The following is a 21,584-nucleotide window of genomic DNA, read 5'->3' on the forward strand; positions in this document are numbered from 1 at the left end:
AAATCCCTTAAGCTCATCACAGACAATGATAACGTTTAATAACCTCTGTCATGGGAATGTAAACAAACATGAAATGCCTTTTTTTTGTAGAACAAAGGGGAAATGAAGTTGGCAATGGGAGACAAAGTTGAGGCTGAGGGAGCTCATAATGAGTCCAGCTGCAGAGGCAAGACAGGAGGTTGAAGGTCTGTGCAGCAGCAATCTGATCAGAGAGACAAAAGAGTGGGCTGGCTCCAGGCTCAGGTGGAAAGATCAGTAGGTGAGAGAGAGAGTTACATCATATAAAGCTATGTCCGGCATCAACACCACCTCTCACACAACATATCATCTCAGAGCGGTCAGTGAGGCAATTAATCCTGAATGGGCATATTCCCTGACTGCGCAAATTCCAATGCAATGCAATGCAATGCAATGCAATGCAATGACCCCCCCCCCCCCCCCCCACCCCCCCCCCCCCCCCCCCCCTCACGTGCCACAGCATTATGCAAATATCACTGATAGCGTTTTTTTACCTTCCATAAAAACGACACAGCTAACTACTCAACCGATCACGGCTCCATCCGTGCAGCCTGAGCATCATCATGAAAGAAATGTGCGGATTACAAACGGCCGCCAGTGTGAAACAAAAGACCCATTTCCCAAGCAACGTGTTCTAACTCTCCACTATGGATGATGAGTCGCAGTGTAGCCTTGATGTGACAGAGGTTAGTGCAACACATCATGCGTCTCGGCGGTGTGTGCTCACCCTCTGCTGCCAAAGCGCACCGGACAAGAAGTAAAAGCGTCCCCGCAGACAGCAGCCGGTTTGCAAACATCCCCGCTGCTCCGGCTCGCCACCTGGTCCTCAAAGACCTCCCCTCTCCTCCGGCGTCCGTCCTTCGCGGCGAGCATCCGCCGGGGTCCGCTCCCACCAATTTGGGGTGACCTGTCCGCCCACTCCTCAAACCGGGAGCCATATCCAGTGGATAAGTTGCAGAAGTTTCGGTCGTAAATAATACATCGGATCAATCCTCGTGTGTGAACGGGAAACACAGCGGTCCCGCGGTCTCGTCGTGTGTCCAGGGCTGGAGAGAGTGGTGGGGGGAGAGTGGTTGGGGGGAGAAGCGGCGTTGAAGGGAAATTAAGGAATGCGCCCTATCGCTCCGCTCCGCTCGGGTCCACCCATCATCGCCGTGTGGCGCAGGGCGGCGCGCACACTTTGCCAAAGGTCTGACATTTAGCTGTTGGCGGCAATCTGCTCGAGATGGATGACAGACATTCGGGGTGTGCTCGGGTGACGTTTAGCAACAAACGTAAGGATACGGAAGCCGATGGGTGGATAATTTAAAAGTCTTACACCCCCCTGGCCAAATTAGCTTCTGTGTTAATTGTCGGGAGAAAGTCAAGGCGAGCAGTCTGTCGGACGACCTCTGCTGGGTGAATGACACCACACAGAACTCCTAATATAAAGCCGAGTCAAATTTAACCTTGTTCACGCATACGGTGGATTAATATTTAAGTGGCTTTTTAAATGTTCTTTACCTCCACTAACAGGTTTGTACATTCTGCCCTGAGGGCTGCAGTAATTGCTACCTGAATATCTGATTGTGTAGAAACAAGGACGGCTGCAGTACCTCCGTACCTCCACAAGATGTCAGCCCAAACCCAGTAAAACACTGAATGACAACTACAGATGAGACGAGACTGAGGCCCCTGGGTTTTGCATTATAAGGGTTACAGTCAGTTATAATTTTGTTGTATTGTTTATGACATTAAAAACAATACGGACAAAATTTTGTTTGTTTGTTTGTTTTTCTATGTAGTCTGGAGGGAACAATGATATTACTTATTTGATGAAACAATATCACCACAATATTAGTAGCTGTTGTGGAGTTTTCCATCATTTCACATGGTCTTTATCAGCACATGGAGTTTGCACAGTTATAATGGAATTGCGCCATGAAATGTTCCAAATGTTTTTCTGTGACCTTTAAGGACTTTGTGTTTATGCTTGCCCAGTCCATTAATCCATTATTTGACTAACAAAATGAATCCTTTAAATATTTTATCAGACAAAAATACCACACATTCTCTGGTTCCAGTTTCTCAAATGTGAGGATTTGCTGCTTTTACTCTGAAGTATTTGAAATGTAACATCTTTTAATCTTTCTAAACACCTGGTCAGACATAAAGTTGTGGCACTCCTCCCTCCCTCCACAGCATTTCCTAATATTTTAAAGACAAAAGAATCAAAAGTTTATCAATAATTTAAAAAAAAATAAAAAAATCAACTGTTGCAGAGCTACTCATGTTCCTTTCAGAGTTTCTAACCAGCGCACATTGTAATATTATCAGTTGGACTTGTTGTCCATGTATGTGTTCAATGCAAGAAAAGCAACTGAATGACCAAAATGATGGTTTAAAAAAAACAGACTGAGACAAACAGCGCTGCATCAATAGAGTTTTTTTTAATTCAAAGTGAATCTTAACAATAATACACCATAAAGTCTTATTTTGACACTCACCAAAAGAGTCACCTGGAAAACCCGCTTAATGTGACAAAGTAGAGAAGGCTTGGTCACACCTAAATCACTGAGAACTAGAGAGGAAACACTATCGCAAACTGTAAATAGACATCACATCCACAGAGTTAGTTTTCCCAGTCCTCATACTGTAAATATTGCACAGTGCAATTGCTACATGGCAAACTAGTGTAGCACAAAATTAAAAAAGCAACTGAAACAAAAAAACAAAACAAAGAAAAACAAAGCCACAAAAAATCTACAGGTATTAAAAACAGTAACAGTTCAGATTTCATAATCAAGTCTATTTGATGAGCAATCTAAACAGATGATTCCATAACTTGCAGTGTGAATTAACTCTGAAATTGATACAGATGACCAGGAAACTGAAAATAAGAGCTTGAGTAAAACAAACTTCATCAAATCAAAAGGATAACACAGTAGCACATTTAGACTAATACAAACCCTGAATTAACATCTCTAAAGGATAATACCGCAGCAGAGGATTTTTTTTCTGATATTAAAGTCATAACTTTAATAGTAGTAATTTTACAAACGACTGTTTTGTCTGTTAAATGTTACATGAATCCTCAAAAAAAAAAAAGTTACCCATAAACCAAGGTGTCGATTGTGTGGAAAATTAATAACAGTTTTAAGATTTCTCTCCTCTTGCATCCATTCTTTTCCTAACAAGTATGGGAGAGTATGCAGGCGCATTGCTGGTGAATACCTTTGGAGGAATCAAAACACAGATTTACATTTCACATGCTTATTACTGGGGGGGAACTATTTCAAGCACTAATCTGCCAAGTGCTTGCCTTGTCGACATAAGCTTTCCAAAGTGATACTCGAGTATGACCAGTAAAGCATACAGGTAAAGAAAAGAAAGCTATCAAAATACATACAGCCTTATCAGTGTTAAAATGTGGAGCATTACACTCATGACTGACCGTGCAGGGAGACCACAACAATCTCCTTGAAGGAGCGGTTTTCCATCCAGAACACAGAATAAACATCCAGATAGACTAGTACTGGATATAAAGCATGGCTCGCTCGGATGTTAAAGGCCAGTGTTGTCAACTGTGTTCTGGTTACTCCCACTCAGCTTTAACATGCACGATGGAAAAGCTGCTCTGAGCTGACAATTTCTAGGCAGACAAAGTGAAGCAACTTAGGTGTACATGCAAGGTAATGCAAAACAGAGATATTCTAAGAACACTTGGTGGTGCAATGACCGCACAATGTTAAGTATTGCATCTGCTGTTCAGCCAGAGTGACTATCCAAAGATTGTTGAGTTTCATACCATTCAAAGTTTAAGTTTCATTGGTGTGTTATCACAGAGAGGTTTTGGTGGTGGCAATTTGAAAACAAGAGAACCTCCACCATTTACAAGTCCTCTTTCATGTCTACAAGCTGATCAGAGGAGTACAGGTCCCTGGTGCGACACTGTGATGAAGTACTATTTTGTGGGGTTTTTTTAAATTCCTGGTCATGTGGCTGTCTACTCTATACGGTAATGGACTGTTCCTGGATTCTATGCCTTCATCCCCATATAAGCGGTGATGAAATCACCACCTTGAACTCTCACTTTCTGAATCTCAAGGCACATACGCAGTGCTGCTCACACTGTCTCAATTTCTGTAAGGAACACGTAACAATGGCCACAGTTTTGCATTGACAAAACATCGTTTTGATATGAGACACTCATAAAGGGGAGAGCGATCTGAACACGAGGCAGTTTAGAATATCAAACTGTGAAACTGATATTCCAGCCTGATAGAACATTGAACAGTTAAAAGGTTGAAATAAATATTTGTTCAAATCAATTTAACAGTAAAACAAGCTGTAAAACATTATTTTGGAACGGAAAAATTGGGCATATAAAGTTTATTTTTGGACACACAGTCTAATCACCCAAACCCTTACAAGCCTGACTACCTGTATGAGTGCTTAGTGCCGAGTGTGTTTGTGTGTGATCGGTGGAAACATTACAGACGCTTTTAAAATGAACACAACAGATTTTTTTTTTTCTTATTCTGGCAGCTCACAGTGCCCCTGTAACACATCAAAGAGTACTGGTAGTATACCGTACAATGAAAAAGTTAAATCATTCCTGCAAGCTACAGCTTTAGATGTGTACAAAACGTCAATATGAAAACATACAAAAATTAAGTTACATCGATACATCATTTATATGCAGTGATGAGCCCGAAAGGTTAATAAGGATAAAATACTGATGCAAAAACACACACACACACACACACACACACACACACACACACCCCGAGAAACAACAAATGCAACTAATGTTCATCATCAGCAATACAGTAGTTACAAAGACACTCCAAATATGAACGCAAAACACAAATCAAAACCACTTCTATTTCAGATAATTAGGGACCTATACAAAAATAGCAACGCTAGGTTTAAACTCAGAGAAATCACCTAATTTCACAGCTATTGAAGTGGCAATCATCATATAGCAGCTTATCTATGATACATTCAAGAAGAAATGATACGACTTATTAATTGCCCAATAAGCTAGACAAAATCTCAGCCATTTTTTTTTTAATACAATTTTTTTTTGTTTGTTTTAATTTAACCCCATTCTACAACTACAGTATAACTGAGGTCTATGCAAACAGAATAGCTACCTTGCTCAGGAAATGAATTACAGTCTTTGGTGCTGCACAAGCAACTTCATTTAAAAATCAAAGACAAAAAAATTAACAGAAAAATGCACACACAGCATATATATATATATATATATATATATATCCTCCCTGACGGAATGTATAAAATAAGCAGTCGACACCGATAAGCCTTAAGCCTTTAACAAATGGTATAATGTAAAGGGAAAAAGTTAACTTTGTCACACATGCATAAATGAGAGAATTGCACACAATTAACTCACACCTTATCAAGCATCTGTACTAAATAGTCTAGCTCTATAATATATGTCCATATATGTGTGTATATCAAATACTGCATGGTTTGCTCAGGCTTAGAAGATTCCATACCGTGAATTAATTTGCATTTTTTCCTTACCTAATCAAAGCCATGCCCACCACACTTCTAAACAGCTAAGAAACAAAGTGAAAACACACTAAATGAAAATACGAAGACGAAAAATAAAAAATAATCAACGACTATTTAGATTGTATTGCAGTTTCATCAAACAGTACAAATACTGTTTGTAGTAAGAGTTTCACTAAATAGAAAGTGATTATCAAATGTTAAGCAATACTCAGTACTTGCACTTTGTACACTAGTTCATTCGGGATAGGGAGAACGAAAAACAAAACAAAAACATTTTTAATGAAACAGTAAGCATTCGCAACAGCAAAGCATGCTGCTCTTCTTGAAAGAACAGAAAAAGTAACTCACTACACAGTGAAATATACACCGACTCCAAATAATAAGCACCGCTATCCGCGATACATCACATCAATGCAGGCTATGCATGGACATATACACATGTGCATATATATATACTCACACATAGGATGCATCGACTGATTGGAATTTCAAGTGCTGCAGTCCAGTACATTAATATTCATGTATATAGTCATATATAAGTAGTAACATTAACAACCTCAAATATGTAAGGCACTATGGCTGGGGACAGTTATACAATGCAGCGAGTCTTGTGACACAAACAATAACAGCAACGTCTATGCGTCTTTCCGTTTACATTTTTGCTCATGCAAGACCACATGCAGCGTGAGGAACAACCCTATATAAATCGGTTAATTGACTTGACATTGCTAACACCAAAAGACACCGAAAAGGTACAAATACTTCAAACGCAGTACAACATACACTGTGGACGACGTGTGCATCTGTTGATCTAGAGCTAGAGACTGGGATGGCTTTACAAATATGGATGTGTCTTGCACACGTAAGAAGGCAATATAGAAAAATAGCTGGGATCAGGGGTGCAAAGTCTAACTATTCAACACCACCCCAATTATTTACCTGTTTTGAGGAGTATTCGTAGAAGATCCAATGCAAAGATATATCAAATGTGCAAAACACATTAAGTGTGAGTTTAACTACGCATTCATTCTTTCATTCAATCATTCATACATTATTTCCTTCTTAATTTTTGCCTAAATCATCTCCACCATTGGAACTTTTTTTTTTTAAAGCTTGAAGTTCAATTACACCCAAGTCTACATGATTCAAAAAATAGCTTGCTTTCTCTGTGGTTGTGCCATGGTTTTGGAGATGAGAACCATGCGGTTTGTGGTTTACGATAAAAGGTCAAATTTGCCCTGCTATTAGCCCTCAGGTGGTAAGAAGGGTACCTGGGCAGCCATGCTCAGATGTAAGGGTATTGGTTTATTTTGGTGGGGCTGAGAGGGAAACTGGCGTAGGCGGGCGAGGCGATGTAAGAGTGCGGGGGAAAGAGGGGCTTGAATTGGCCCTGGGGGTGCAAGGTGGGGGAGGGCAGCAGCCGAGGGTTGATGCCCACTGTGACCTGATGCACGATGCCTGCCGGGTGGGAGATACTGTAGGTGGGCTGGAGGACCGGGCGGGAGGCTACAGGGGAAGCCAGGAGGTGGGCCACGGGCGCAGCGGTGACCAGAGGACCAGATGGGGGGTAGGACAATAAGGTGGGCTGGGAATGCGGGTGACCCCCAAGGTGGGGGTGGGGGCCCGTAGTGTGGTTTGGGCTGCTGTGGGACAAGGTGAATGTGTGCCCATGCATGGTGGGAGGGATATAGGCCTGTGGTCTCCGGTGGGCAAAGTTGCCATTCCATTCTTGATGGCAGGAACTGAAATGCTGCACCTGAAGGAGAGAAGAACAGGATCTGGCTAATCAGATTCTTTATGAGCCACTAGATGCTGCTGTGTGTCCACGTTTTTACACGTCCATGTTGTGTCTCTAATCAGTCTTTAACAATCCTGACATCCTCCTCATCTCAATGTGTCTGTCTAACATTATAATATTCTATTCATTCTCTTTGTCTTACTGGTAATGCAGTAAGTAGGCAGCATTAGAGTAAAATGCCCTCACCTTTAAACACAATTGGAAATGTGCACCAACTGAGTCATTTTGAGCGAAGCTAGTGGATTTGTTAGCAATAAAGGCTGCTGTGGCAGATGAATTAAGTTCCATTTATGATATGAAGTGTACACTTGGCTGCTGCTCTGCTATGAAAAGGAAATATTTGCAATTCAAATGTTGTGCTCTTTATCACCTAAATGCACAGAGCGTCACGACCGCTTTCATCACTTTAGAAATTGGACTTTCTGGTACAGTTTGCCAACTTCTTTACATTCCAGCAAAGGGACAGATGCAGGATGGCATGACTTAACATGACTATGTTATAAAATAGGCCTTCCCACGAGCAAACACAGCCAATTGTGTTCAGCGGGACACCCCGTCCCCACCAGCATTAACTCTGGCAGTGATCAAATGTAGGTTGCACATTAGAGGAATAGTGATTTTATCACTGAAATCTGTTTTCTTGTCAAGTTGAAATATATTTTGCCATCTTCAGTAATCACAAATTCTGCGAATGCTTCTACTGTATATTGCTGCTTGACTACTGCTTGATCGATGTAGCCAAATGTCCCCAGTGACTCTCTTAAGCCATCAACCCTTAACAAATGGAGTATAAAAAGGTGCATATGTTTAAGTGCCTTTATGTATATGTGCTTGTGACTGTGTAATACATGTATTTATCTGCATGTGCTCACCTGCCCAAAGCCTATGGGCTGCTGTTGCTGGGGCTGGAATGCAGGGGTGATCTTCTGCGGCCTGTTGAGGAGGGGAGTGGAGTGGTGGTGATGTCGCCCAGGAAGGCTTCGTCCTTTGGACAGGTAACATGAAGACTCCAAGACTGAAGTAGGAGATGCCGTGTGAAACGGATGGATAGAGAAACACAGAAAGATGGAGATGACACATGTTAATGAACCATTCTGCGTCCCTCTATAAATATCACAATGTAAAGGACAAGCAAAAAAAAGATGCAACCAGAGATCGGATCCAGCTACAACCGCAGAAAAGGCAACGTTTGAAAGCATGTCAGTAATTTCAGCTATTTGATCAGTTCCAAACCTTTAAAACATAGTGGCATCTGTCCTCTGAATATGATCAAGGTGATTATAAATAGATAAGAGTTTTGGGGGATCTGGGAGGAGTTAGTAACTAAGCTTGTTCATAGAGCTTATAGTGGGGTCAGACCATCAGCTATAAATACACCTGGTAGCACTAGAATAGCAAGCTGTGCCCTTTTATGTGGGGCTTTAGTTGCAATAGTTTGAGAGTTGGGGAGGGAGATGCCTTTGACGAGAGAGTTTTCTCTGAGGATTTACAGTTGAACCTTCCACTTTAAAAGACCTATGAAGAGGTAGCTGATAAATGAACTCTGGTGCTGAAAGAGACGGTGATGTCCCACTGACCACAGCTGTTATAGAGCCTACATATAGCATGCGTAACTCCATTTTAACACCAGAAAGAAACATTCATCAAACATTTAACGATTATGACAGCCAGAAATTGGGTTCGTGTTCTCTGGTTGACATCCATGTTTTGAATATTTTATTCAGGTTATTAAATATTTTGAGGACAATTACGCATGTCTTAGCTTTAGGAAGTGCACATCCACACAGATACAGGGGCTCTCAGAGTCAGTCTGGAGCCAGAGTAAGGAGTGTTGACAGCAAACAAATCTCCACTCCAGAGATCAAAGCAAATACATCAGGGCAGGTCACCCATAATCACCTGTGAGAACCTCTGTGGCCTACTGAGACAGCATAATCCCAGGCCATGTGACCTGTGGAGCAAACAGCATCAGTTGTGACTACTCATGCACCTTCTTGTCTTCCGAGTGGATAACACCATCAGAGCGTACTTCAGACACATAGCAATTGAGTGTGCAGAAGAAAAGGTGTCCTTGTCACCTGTTTTATTCATATGATCATTTAGGTTTAGAGGTAATCTGGGTCACTCTCATACCCAGCAGTTAAGTATTTAACAATTTCAGTCTGTAGGCTTGACACCTAATATACATCATTAGATCAACTCAAAGTCAAACTTAAATAACATAACATACTGAATGTGTCTGTTTTGCCAGTGCGTCATATGTCCGATTTTACCTGTGTGGCCAGGTGTTCCGTTGACGGCAGGGTTGTTGTTGTTGTTCTGCATCCTCATTGGAGGGACCACAACAGTACGAACTGTCGGCTTGCTGGGCTCGGTCTCCGGGGCCACGCACGCAATACGGGGCTCACAGTTCTGGTTGCGGTCAGCGATGAAGCGTCGTTCTGTGAAGGGACTGTTGCTACGGCCAGAGGCATCTGAAGCAGGTGAGCTATCCACTGTGTCACAACCACTCTCCTGTTCGTCGTCTGACATACTGCAAGAGAGCAACCCATGAGGAAGGAAGTTACAGATATCTCTTTTGTTGCGGCTACTGTAGAAGCAAATTGAACTTTCGGAAGAGCTTCGTTTGAATCCATTGAGCATACCTGTTTGGGTGTTTGCAGGGTGAGGTGCTGGACTGGGCCGAGGCTGAAGAGCTGGTGCTGAGGGTGCTGTCTGGACTGCTGAGAGAGCAGACTCTCTCCATACTGACTGTACTCTGACACGCCTCACAGTCTGCACTACCCTTACACCTGTGTGCAGAGAGAGAAATAAAATAAGACAATGTTAAAAGGGCCAGAAACACATGGAACCTTCCACCTCCTATCTCCAAGTGGTACTTTTCGCCCCCCTATTAGAGTGGTATGTTGCATCTGCCCAGTGCAGTTAACAAGATCATGGAGAGATCTGAGAGTTACAATTAAGTTACAAAAAGAGCGTTAATGCCTTTGTTTCCGACTGTTGTGTGCGTCCGTTGAACTAACCAACCACACATCTACAACAATTTGGCAATAAAGCAGTCTTAACTGGAATTTATACATATAGTTAGAAGGAACCGGTCTGCACTCACTCCCCCATCGAGTGTCTTTGTGCGCTCTCCTCTTCGTCGCTGCTGATACTGATGACACTAACAGTCGGGCTGGCAAGGTCAGAAATCACCATGGCCTGCCGCTGTTCCTGCGACACTGAAAGCTCCTCACAGTCTGGCTCCACTTTACAGCAATTCTCATCATCCTCCTCCACTTGTTCTGCTCCTTGCTCCACACCAGTAGTATGCCCTGCCTCTGGGCATCTGGCTTCCTCCGCTGCCTCCTCCACATTCTTTGCTGTATCGGCCATCTTTGGGGACTGGCATGCTAAATTTTGGATGTTCGTGTTTTGGGAGAAGTTGCTGCCCCTGTTGAAGGAAAAACAAGTCACTTTCAGAAATGGAGCACACCTTTGAGTGCATGTATGTCTATTGTTTTTGTTGTTGTTGCAAAAAGGCCAAATCTACATGCCATACCTGTTCATACAAGGCTTGGCTCTCTTGTTGGCAGCTGGCTGTGGCCACACCACATGTGCAATGCCTATGTTGATTGGCTGGTGGGTGGACATGGTCATTTGGTTGGTTAAGAATGGCTGAGGGTGTGCAATCATGGAGCTGTAATGGTTACCATGGGGACGCACTTTCCTGCATTAAGAAAAACAGAACATTGCAAATTGAGCCAAAAGCCTTTAGCACCATTACTGACAAAACGCTCTCAGTCGCTGGTCCCAAAGGACACGTATGACTCATGGATCATTAACATTCAGGGGAGCAAGAGCACTGTATCAGAGCAGTGCAGCCATTCCCAAGGGTGTACATAGCAACTAAAAGGTAATAAAACACTAATAAATATGGTTTTATGCAATGTCATACATTGGAACTATAAGGAACACAGAAAGGACACAGATAATGTATCAAAACATATTGTGCTGTCATCCCCTAAAACAAATTGCTTACCCCCAGTCACCCAGTCTCTGTGAGCCCGCCACAGTGTCAGATGCCAAAGTGGTTGGTGGTGGGGGCACTGATGTCACCTGCTGCCAAGTGGGCACCAGGATTTGCTGTGCACGGTTGGACCAGGCCTGTGTAAGTGCAGAGAAGAAAAGCAGTTACACATCTAGTAATTTTCCTCTCGATGCTGTCATCAGCTTGCACATCCATGCATTTTTTCTGAACTCAATTGCCATCAGTCCTATGCTTACTACCCCGTTACCTGTGTGATGACTCCAGGTCTGATTTGTATGGGCTGGATGGGGGGTGCTTGAGTGACCAGAGGCACAGAAGCCTCCATTCTGACAGAGTAGCCTGCTGGTTTAGCCGTGTTGGTGGGAATTCCTGCAGGGACAATGGAAAGGAAAATATCTGACTTTTAGTCTAACCACCAGAACAAATAATAAACAAATGAAACACAAGATTTACACGTCCTACCTTGAATGGTTGGGGGACATAGAATGAGTGCCTGCTGAAATGAATCGTTGCATCCAAACTGACCACTTCCTGTCTGCAGTGGTATCCCAGGGTGCATCACTGAGGTGGCTGATGGGGCCAACCCCTAAAAAAGGAAAAAAAATGGATATGACTGGACTTTTCTCAGGTATGAAAATGATCACCAGTAGCAATAAAGAGCCAGTAGAGGGCAACATCTCTGTCAAGAGCAGTCTGTTTTTCACCCAAACACAGGAACTTGTCATGGACTAAGAGATTAGCGGGTTAGTCCATTAACTTTTCAGTTGAAAGACGGTGGCTCCCTTGGCTGACCTGTGGTAGCTCACCATCGTAACCACAAACATGGCTGATCTACTCCAGAGGAAGTTCAGGGTACTGAATAAAAAGTATTCAGGACATACTTGCATACTTATCAACTCCCAGGAAAAATGGAGTCACCATACATTCATCTCATTGAAAAGCAGCTCTTGGTATTGCTTATGATTAGAAGCTTCTTGCTCATGCATGGTCATCAGTTAATTGCCAAATATTGGGCTGATAACCGCCTCTGTGAGACCATTTTATCCAGGCTCACACTTTTTTTTTTTTAAATGACGGATAAATACGGGAGTGTTGAACTTACTCTTTGAGATGATAAACAAAGAACGGTCGAGCACATGCTTCTCTACTAACGCTGCTCCCGTGCCTGGCTATAATCACATTCATTGAATGATGAGAACTAGGCTTATATTGTTCTGCTGCAGCTCTTGCTTGTAGCGCAGCCCCCACACACACGATAGTAAACACAAAGCAGCCTTTCAGAGGTTAACACTAAAAAAAGTCACCGCATTTTCCTGTGAAATTCTCCTGAACAAGAAAGATTTACCATTTATCATACTGCTCAATGAAAGCAGAAGTTATAGCCTAGAAAGACTGTGACCGGGTATTCTTTCATCAGGTTTCGATTCAGATTAGAAATTAAAGAGGCATCTAGTATTATCCTTATATCTGTACTGATGAAACAGATATACTGTCACCATTGTATCACAAGTAACTGGTCACATGCTTTTCAACAGACTTTTAGATGTTTTGCATTATACCCAATGCCAAAAAAAGCGTCAGCTCCTTTTTTCTCCTCAGCAACAAGATTCATTTGCACTGTTGCCATGACCTCGGAAACATGACGTGAATCTGTTGCCATGACAGCAGTGCCGAGACGCAATAAGACGCAAGTCAGCATACATGAAAGCAATAAAAGCGAGGAAATTGTCTACATGATCAGTCTTCGCAGGAGCAGATGAGCAGAACAACACATTGCATGTCAATAATGGACACCATCTGTGATTATTCCATCAGTCAAGATATTGTGACAAGGTTTTTTTCAATACCCAGTTCAGGAAACAAGAAAATTAGTAATTTTATTTAAAACTTATTAGTTGGTTGGTTCCTTTGTTTCTAAAATGTTTTCATAATAACCCCCACTGCTTGTTGATAGAAATGGCAACAAACACATCCTTGAATAACTTACTTGCGTGTGGACACCAGCCAGCTTGTTGAACGGGTGGTTGACAGAGGCAGCAGCGGTTGTGGTCACAGGTCTGGCGAAAGGGCCTTTATTTCTGTTGGCCACCTCATATGCACTGGGACGAGTCCAGCAAACATCCATGATGTGGAAACATGACTTCACACTACGATGCAGAGGAGTGACATGGAGAGATCAAGTCATGTAGAGAGGTCAAAATGACAACATGTCTGAAAATCTGTGGCAAAAGGGACTCACTGGTTGCTATGGGGAAAGTCGAGCAGGTGTTGCATTGTCACAAAGGGGTGGACGAGAGCCTCTGCAGGAGCAATCCTCTCTTCTGCATCAATTAACAACATCTTCTTCAGCAGGCCCACAAACTCCCGACGGTCTGCCTTCTCAGCTACAGAGTCACTACCTTCCAGATTCATCACCAAGTTCACCTGAATTACAGACATTTTACCATCAAAACTATTGGTCAAAATAATTATTCATCAACAGAATAACATACTAAAAGAAACAAGTAAAGTAAAATGAGAAATGTTACATTAGAGTACACTCTGTGTATGATGAATCAAGGGATTTTTTGTATGATACCAATTTCCTGAATGATAAACACTTAGTTATGACTATAAATGACCAAGAATCTCATCTGACATACAAAGGTACAGACCTAAACACCTGGGGAATTTCCACCTGTGATCTGTTTCTAAAGAGAGAAGTGAGTGAAACCTGAACCTTCTTTTTTTTGGTTTAGCATCTAACTGAAGAGATGCTGAGCTTAGAAGCACTCCTTTATTTAATAACATGTGCGTGCTCTTTTCTGTTCATACAGCTGTAGGTGTACTTCCTCTGGTAAAGACCTCGTAGCATACATCATCTGAACTTCCTCTGAAGTCCTGTGGTAAGTGCAATGGGGTCCGAGCTGAACGTACGTGCGCTATGTCATCCAAACAGCTGAAGATGTACTTCCTGGCTTCCTTTGATTTCATTCCCGTCTCTGCCTCGTGCTCATCTGTTGACTACAGAAAAAACAAACTGTTTAGTAGGGATGTTATAACTGAATTTAATAAAGCAGCTGCCCTTCTCAGCTATGTCCCTGTACACTAGTTCATTCATACTATACTAAGAAATTTTAAAAATCTGCATATTCACAGCTTCAGATTCCAAAAGGAGGAAAGCAGGGTGGGCTTTCATGACCGATGCTCCCAAAATGCATTGTCTTTGCTAATAAATTTGCTCATTAGAAAAATGTCACTGTAGAACCCTAAGCTGATTTACATTATGTGAAGCAATGTGACTAGCAGAGTCTAATATTTTCTGACTTGATCTTAACAGTTAGTCCTTCTGTGCATGTTTCAGGAAAGCGGTCATTGCTTCTTTATTTGGAACTCTAGTCTTTGTTTGCCCAGAAGGAGGAAGGAAGAAAATATTTGTTGATTGCATTAGAGCTGACCTATAATTTTCACCATAAGCTTTTAGTGAAGTACAACAAGGGGCAGAGGGTTAGTTGTCTGAACATGGCATGGCATGCTCACCTTTAATCTCCAAGCTGCATAAGGCGAGTCGGACTCTCTGCAAAAGAACCGTGCCGTCTTTGTCCCTGCATTCAATAAATGTTCTCCTGGCAAACCTTGCGTCTGAGAAATGTAGCGGATCTGTTGGACATAATGAGGGTAGGGAGGTAGGAAATAAAACAGGAACAGAGGGAGAAATAAATCTTGTAGCTAAAGAAAAAGGCAATTTTCATTGGTTCGAGGAGAAATAAAAAAAGATCTGTAATACCATTTTTTAGTAAATGATCAACATTTATCTTCATTCTAATTCATGTCACTTGAACAATGCTGTTTATAAAAATAAATAAAAACAACCTTGTCATTTCACTGTTATTGTTAAATCATCATCCACACTCTTAGGTACTGATGATTTACAAGGTCATTCACAGTGACATCATCAAGTCCCTCAGAATCATAGTTACTGTTTGTGGACACAGAGACCTTGGAGGAGTGGCATAAATAAGCCCCCTGTACTGAGTGTAATTTGTGTTTATGATCTCTGAAAGGTGTTGGGGTCTTTTCATGTAAACTCTGATAAGAAGGTCTCAATGCCAAATGCTTTGCTGGGTAATGATGTTTGTCAGTCTGATGCTGCGGGGCAAGAGTGTCACACACAGGTTTATGAGAGGAGACCAGTGAGAAGCCTGGCTGACGTCAATCACACTTAAGTGTAAAGGACAACCAGCATTAGAAATTCAGCGCCGCCAAGGAGCAAAGAGAGCAAAGAGCCACGCATTAGGAGAACGGTGAGTATCATGAAGCCATGCCATGAGAAGTCACTGGACAGTAGATAATAAGGTCAATCTATCATATTCTAATTGAAATACAAAAATCCAGATGTAAGGCAGACAAACATGCATGTCCTCACCCTTTTGAGTTTCTACCCTGCAGCTGTAAAAAAATAGCTTCTTAAATTTTCCAAGACAGAAAATAAGAGAGTTCCATTACAGGAAAGGCAGAGGCTTAAAGTGCCAAATTCCTCAAAGACAAACACGTGAATAAGTGGAACAAGAACACACAGTATCCAAAACCAAACCCAGCTGATGGCATCCAATTGTAGAACTACCGGTGCTGTGGCTCTACAATTGCATAGTAGTATAGTATAGCAAAGGCGGCATTTTAGAACTGCTGATGTCAAGATATCGATGTGACCCATTTACATCCGACACTCGTGCCACCTAAATTTACATGTTGTGTAATTGTAGAGTTGTTTGCTCTCAGCTGTTGACCATTTCTGCAATTAACACATATCAGACGGTCAAATGCCTGACAAAACTTGATATTCAACCCAATGGTTAATTTTTCCTAATTTAACAGTTGGCACAAGCGTTCAATTTAAACCCTTGAAACTTCCCTGCAGGTGGCACACATGTTAAAGTTGCAGCAGCGAATAATTTCTATGCCTGTAGAAGGCAACATGAGCATGATTACATTTGCAGGTCTAAACCAGTACTGCTACTGGTTTCCTTTTCTTATAGGTACAGTTGACATTTGCAGACAATGACTAGACAGCTGCCCTTTGTGAGGAATCTGCAGCCTGCTAAACGCGAATGTGAGTGAGTTTGCAAGTGAGTTCCATGAGGCACCTAACATAGGAAAAAGTGAAATACAGAGACTGAAAATATTTTTTGTTGGAGGCGCCTTATATGTTGATCTTCATGTTGCCCTCCATAGCCAATGTGATACTTGAGCAGAAGCTTCCATCTGTCTATGGCTGAATGCAAATACTGCCATGTGTCTGTCTGTGGGTGGGACAGAGCTGGTGATAGATGAGGTTACAATAAAGCAATGTATTCATAAGGATTCTGACGGCATGCATGATGAATGTAATCTCATCTGCTAAGAGATACAGATAGGGTGGTGGAGCTCCCATTGCTTATGTCAAGGCAAACTAACATCCAAGCATCATAAAACGCATTGTGTCACTGTCAGTTTCTCTCTTTTGGAATTCCTTCAGTCAATTGCCGAGTATATGCGGATTTACATCAACCAAAATCTCTCCCCCTTTCTCCCATTTCCTTTCTTTCATACTATTTACAACTATCCACAACAGTCAAGGATTACTGAAACTGTCAATTCCAACAAACTTTACCCTGAAAGTACACTGATTAAATGCCCCTCCTTTCATGTCCATAATATAGCTGTGCTATTCAGCATCATTGTGTTAACAGCAACAGACAAAAAATAACACAGCCAGTCTGTGTGGGTGGAGAAATTCTTGTTACGGGAAAACCCTCATTTTTCCTGGAAGGCGTGTCTCACAAACCAGTGAGATCACTGGTGCAAAGCTACTGTTTCACAAAACAACTATCTAGCTAGCCTGGGCCTGCTACAGAATAGACAGGAAGCACAGGCAAGTGTTTATTTCGTGGCAGTCCAGAAAGCATTAATACTATAAAAAAGATACATTTCAATGACCTCATGCAAGAAGTCGTACATCTCAGCTTAAAATAATGTAGCCGCACCCTCCTACCTACCCAGTACATAAGAATCTCTTGCACATTTGTGGGGTAGAGTGTGTACCAGCTCACATGAAAGCAAGAGACAAAGAGTGTGAAGAGGGCATAAAGAAATATCAACAAGACGACACTACAGCACCTGGGCTAATCATAGCCACTCATATTTAGACATTGGCTGAATCGTGAAGTTCGTCACATCAAAGAAGTGAGCAGCCGCGTGCCTGGGGGATGAGGTAAGGAGAGGGGAGGAAGGGAGTAGGAGGAGCCAGGGTTATAAATACAATATGCTGTGTGGCATGGAACAAGACCCCTCGCAGAAAGATAAGAAGAAAAGGGGGAAGAAGAGGGTTGCAGCAGCTCAGTCAGTTCCAGCCAAATCACCCTGTGGCCTCTGGACGACACCTCACACCAGGGGTCAGCTATATATTTATCTCTGACTGATAGCATGGAGAGTGCCAATTTATGATTGATGATGTCTTCCACCTTTTAAACTCTTTGTTTCATTTGCAGAAGCCAATAAATGATGCTAGATGCATTCTAAAATGGTGTAATGCAAGAAAGTAATATCTAAAAACTGCAGGTTTGGATACTAGAAAACCAAGGTTGTCCATTTATATCAAGTCAAGTTGGAGCAGCTTTTGAATCATGGACAATTTTTTCATCAAACATGTTTGAATAGGAGGAATGGTGGTTTGCTTCTGTAAATCATTTGACTTCTAAAAGCAATTCTACGTAATTTTACATCACATTTTTCTGTCACTGATAAAGCTGTGGGTGACTGTTTAAAGACAAAAGGAGATGGGCAGACAAGTGTTAATTTTGTGTAATGACATGATATTTTCTTTGAAATAACTGAAATTGACTGGCGACCTGTCCAGGGTGTACCCCGCCTTTTGCCAGATGTCAGCTGGGATTGGCTCCAGACCCCCGCGACCCTGTACGCAGGATAAGCGGTTGACGATGGATGGATAACTGAAAATGTTTGCTTCATTGTGAGATTAAAGCCTCCAGAAAGCCCCCAAAATCAAAGTCATGTAAACTTGTTTTTTCATTAGTCCTACGCTCCTGCACAGTGCATTTAAATGCCCCAAAGCATTTAATCAGAATATAAGTTTTTTGACATGCACAAAGTGGTTCCACCGGCTGTGAAGGGTCGAATCTATCACAGAAGAAGAAGAGAGAATATTTGCATTTCTGCAGGTTGCATTCACATGGATTCAGGCAGACAGTAGACGGGAAAACGGAGAGCAGGACGGTATAAAATTATGTGAGGCCAGCAGAGAATACCGGCAATTGTAACTGTAGATGGCACTGCCGTCCGAAGATAAAATACTTTAGCTTTTTGCCTTCCTCCGCAATTTCTGATTGTCCTAATATTGTGATTATTAGTGTAAGATTTTTCAGTCTATTTCTTAAAAGGCACAGGGGCTAGAAAATGGATCCTCCAGGAACAGTTTGTTTCAAAATTACTACACAACCATTTTGCAATAACGGGCCAAGATGGCAAGTTCGGTCATCCCAGAGAACATCCAGAGCTTAAAATTCACTGCAAGCATTTTAATGAGCAGACAATAACAGACAGTAACATGAGAGTGCAAGATCCAACAAGCTGAAATCTTACCGTTTTCTCTCTATGAATTACTCACACCCTCTGCCATAATCTATCACCAATGTTTACTCTGCATACTACATTCCACATGTTCCTTCTCATCTGTTATGTTGCATTTTATTTCATTGTCTCTCACACTCCCTATCTATCTATCTATCTAACTTTATCCTATCCACCCTCCTCACCCCTTCAGCTCCTAGCAGGTCCTTACTAAATTGGGGTGGCTCTCCCCTAGATATCTCTAAAGCAGCTTTGCGACATGCTGACTGACTCCTGCAAAAACAGATTCATCATATTTAGACTGGTGGTGCAGCACTCGAGTCAAATCTCTTTCGGAGGTGTTGAGTTATCTCTCCTGTCTCGGTCCTGGGGAGAGTGGAAAAATGATGCCAGGCCATAAAAATACTTTGGCACGAGTGCAACGCACAGTAGGGTACAGTGCTGTAATGTAGGGTACTGCATGGGATAGAGCAGGATCTCATGGAGGCTCTGTTAGCAGCCTTTGAATAGACAGGGCTCCAGGGCAAGGGGAGAGCAGCTCAGCACAAGCCCAGTTCAGACCTGGGAAGAGACTGTCAGGGCTCCACTGGGAGAGGCAGACATCCAACAGCTCCTAATAGACATACCATCAATCACAAGAATATGCCTTTCTGTAGACTGTCACAGATGCCAGCTGATACAATCCTCGTGGTATGTCACCAAGGAACCAGTAAATGCCGCGCTAATTTGTTACTGTAAGTCACTGGAGCCCTCAGTCTCTTTCTTCTTTCAAACAATCCATCACTGTCTTTCTTTCTGTGTGTAATTACACACAAAGCAAAAAGTTTTTCTTTCCCTAAACCTCCAAAGTTTCCTATCAGTGCCGTCCTCATACAAAATCCCTTCAATATCCTTAAAATGGCACTAGGCCTGATCTCACACAGATTAAAATAATGATATTTCCAACTATGCACACGGTGACAATGTTGCATTCTTGTCCCATCTTCAAGCCATCTGTTCTAAACTCTGCTGAATGTTTCTGTCTGCCTTTTTTAAGGCTTCATCAGCTCCTCTTCCCAACTAAATCTTTGAAACTCTTCATTTGGGAGATTTGGATGACATCTCCTGCAAACTTCAACAGTGGGAGCCATGTCTGAGTCAATAACCTCAAGACAAGCCTGTAATAGAAAGCTGAAATTGAATGCAAACTAAAAAAAAACAAAAGCCCTGAACCCACTCCACTGTGAGCAGCCTTGATTGGAAAGAGTAGCGGACAATGGAAAACCGAAGCGAAAAGAAAGAATAAAAGAGGGACAGACAAGGAAAATAACTGGCTTGATGGAAAGAGAGGGTGTACCACGTACCAGGATGAGTGGGGGAACGGGAGTAGTGGGCTGAACTATGAGGAGATGGTACAGAGAGAAAGTAGCAGATGTTGGGATAAGTTGCATATAGAGCAGAAAGGAAAGGATAGTAGCAGGCTTATATGAGTGTAAGTGCAAACTTCCCCCCAAAAATAAAAATATAAAGATCTAAGAGCCAACTGCATCTGAAAAGTGAGTGGCGAGTAGGTGGTTTACCTGGTCGTACTCCAGGGCCCCAGGGTAAAGGGGCCAGCCTAGAAAAAGTTCAGCTATCACACAGCCTAGGGACCACATGTCTATGGCTTCACAAAACGGCAATCCCAAAATAATCTCTGGAGCCCTGTGGAACAGACAAAACACACAACTGTTAGTCTAAGCTCACACAATAACAACATGTAATATGAAAACATTAAACACTCATAGCACAGCAGAATTTCACATATGAAGATGGTCAAATAAAATGTTTTTGTGCGATCATTACAACCATTTATAGATCTCTGAACCAAACAATTTAAATTCATAAACCATCCACTAAACGCTGAAAATGTTTAAACCAAAATATAAATGTCTTGTGTAGCGCTGATATTTTTTATGGTTATTACATTTAATTGTTTACATAGAAGTTATACAGTCAATTCATGCAACAACATCTTAAAAAAATGTTTTCTCATTTCACAGCTGATGCATGTATTGCTTTTTGGCTCTGTAGGCTGATGCTGATCTCTTGATCAAATAAATATCCATTATTAGAAATGTCATGGACTGTTGATGGCTACTCAGATGGGAATGTGTGGTACATGTGTAACGGTGCCAAGTGACTTGTAAGCCTGTGTGGAGTCGTCAAGCATCAGCAGGCTGAGTCAGTGGGTTAGCAGGTCAGCTAGGCCGGGATCAGACCTTCGACAGGCTGTTATAGCTGTACTAGGCTTATAGGAAATGAAAAGCATAGTCACTACTTCTTCGCCTACGTGCTGGCTCAGTTTTACTTCAAGTAACTCCACAATAGCACTGTAATACCATGTCATGGGGATGGCTAGTGGTGACACAAGCCTGTCAGCACAAATAAAGGTAAGACATGCTGACAACTGTCAAGAACTCTGTTTAGGACACACTGTGAAGCCTATAAACTGTGACTGTGCACGGACAGCATGATGTAGCCTGAGATCTTATCTCTGATACGTGTCTCTCTGCGCAGAAGTGGCCTAGAAGCTCATTAAAAGTCAATCAGACACAATGACTACCTCACACACAGACTGACAGTACA

The 21,584-nt window shown here is 42.1% G+C and overlaps 2 protein-coding genes across 4 annotated transcripts in view; both read right to left on the reverse strand.

The window, feature by feature from the left end:
• Positions 1-1,542, reverse strand: part of kiaa1549lb (KIAA1549-like b) — a 70,573-nt gene extending 69,031 nt beyond the window's left edge. The window contains exon 1 of one of the 2 annotated variants that reach the window (XM_046033080.1): positions 746-1,542. In XM_046033080.1, the coding sequence (XP_045889036.1) occupies positions 746-956 (211 nt within the window). In that variant the 5' untranslated portion in view covers positions 957-1,542. The remainder of the gene's footprint in view (positions 1-745) is intronic. The other variant, XM_046033079.1, reaches the window with a different exon arrangement.
• Positions 1,543-2,428: 886 nt separating this feature from the next.
• Positions 2,429-21,584, reverse strand: part of hipk3b (homeodomain interacting protein kinase 3b) — a 40,983-nt gene continuing 21,827 nt past the window's right edge. The window contains exons 3-17 of one of the 2 annotated variants that reach the window (XM_046032137.1): positions 20,537-20,660; positions 14,892-15,011; positions 14,289-14,375; positions 13,612-13,796; positions 13,360-13,519; positions 11,835-11,958; positions 11,620-11,741; positions 11,364-11,488; positions 10,884-11,051; positions 10,449-10,775; positions 9,985-10,131; positions 9,613-9,872; positions 9,239-9,290; positions 8,212-8,354; positions 2,429-7,297 (exon numbers count right to left, since the gene is read on the reverse strand). In XM_046032137.1, the coding sequence (XP_045888093.1) occupies positions 6,786-7,297; positions 8,212-8,354; positions 9,239-9,290; positions 9,613-9,872; positions 9,985-10,131; positions 10,449-10,775; positions 10,884-11,051; positions 11,364-11,488; positions 11,620-11,741; positions 11,835-11,958; positions 13,360-13,519; positions 13,612-13,796; positions 14,289-14,375; positions 14,892-15,011; positions 20,537-20,660 (2,656 nt within the window). In that variant the 3' untranslated portion in view covers positions 2,429-6,785. The remainder of the gene's footprint in view (positions 7,298-8,211; positions 8,355-9,238; positions 9,291-9,612; positions 9,873-9,984; positions 10,132-10,448; positions 10,776-10,883; positions 11,052-11,363; positions 11,489-11,619; positions 11,742-11,834; positions 11,959-13,359; positions 13,520-13,611; positions 13,797-14,288; positions 14,376-14,891; positions 15,012-20,536; positions 20,661-21,584) is intronic. The other variant, XM_046032138.1, reaches the window with a different exon arrangement.

Source organism: Micropterus dolomieu, linkage group LG20 (assembly GCF_021292245.1).
Source record: "Micropterus dolomieu isolate WLL.071019.BEF.003 ecotype Adirondacks linkage group LG20, ASM2129224v1, whole genome shotgun sequence".
NCBI lineage: Eukaryota > Metazoa > Chordata > Actinopteri > Centrarchiformes > Centrarchidae > Micropterus > Micropterus dolomieu.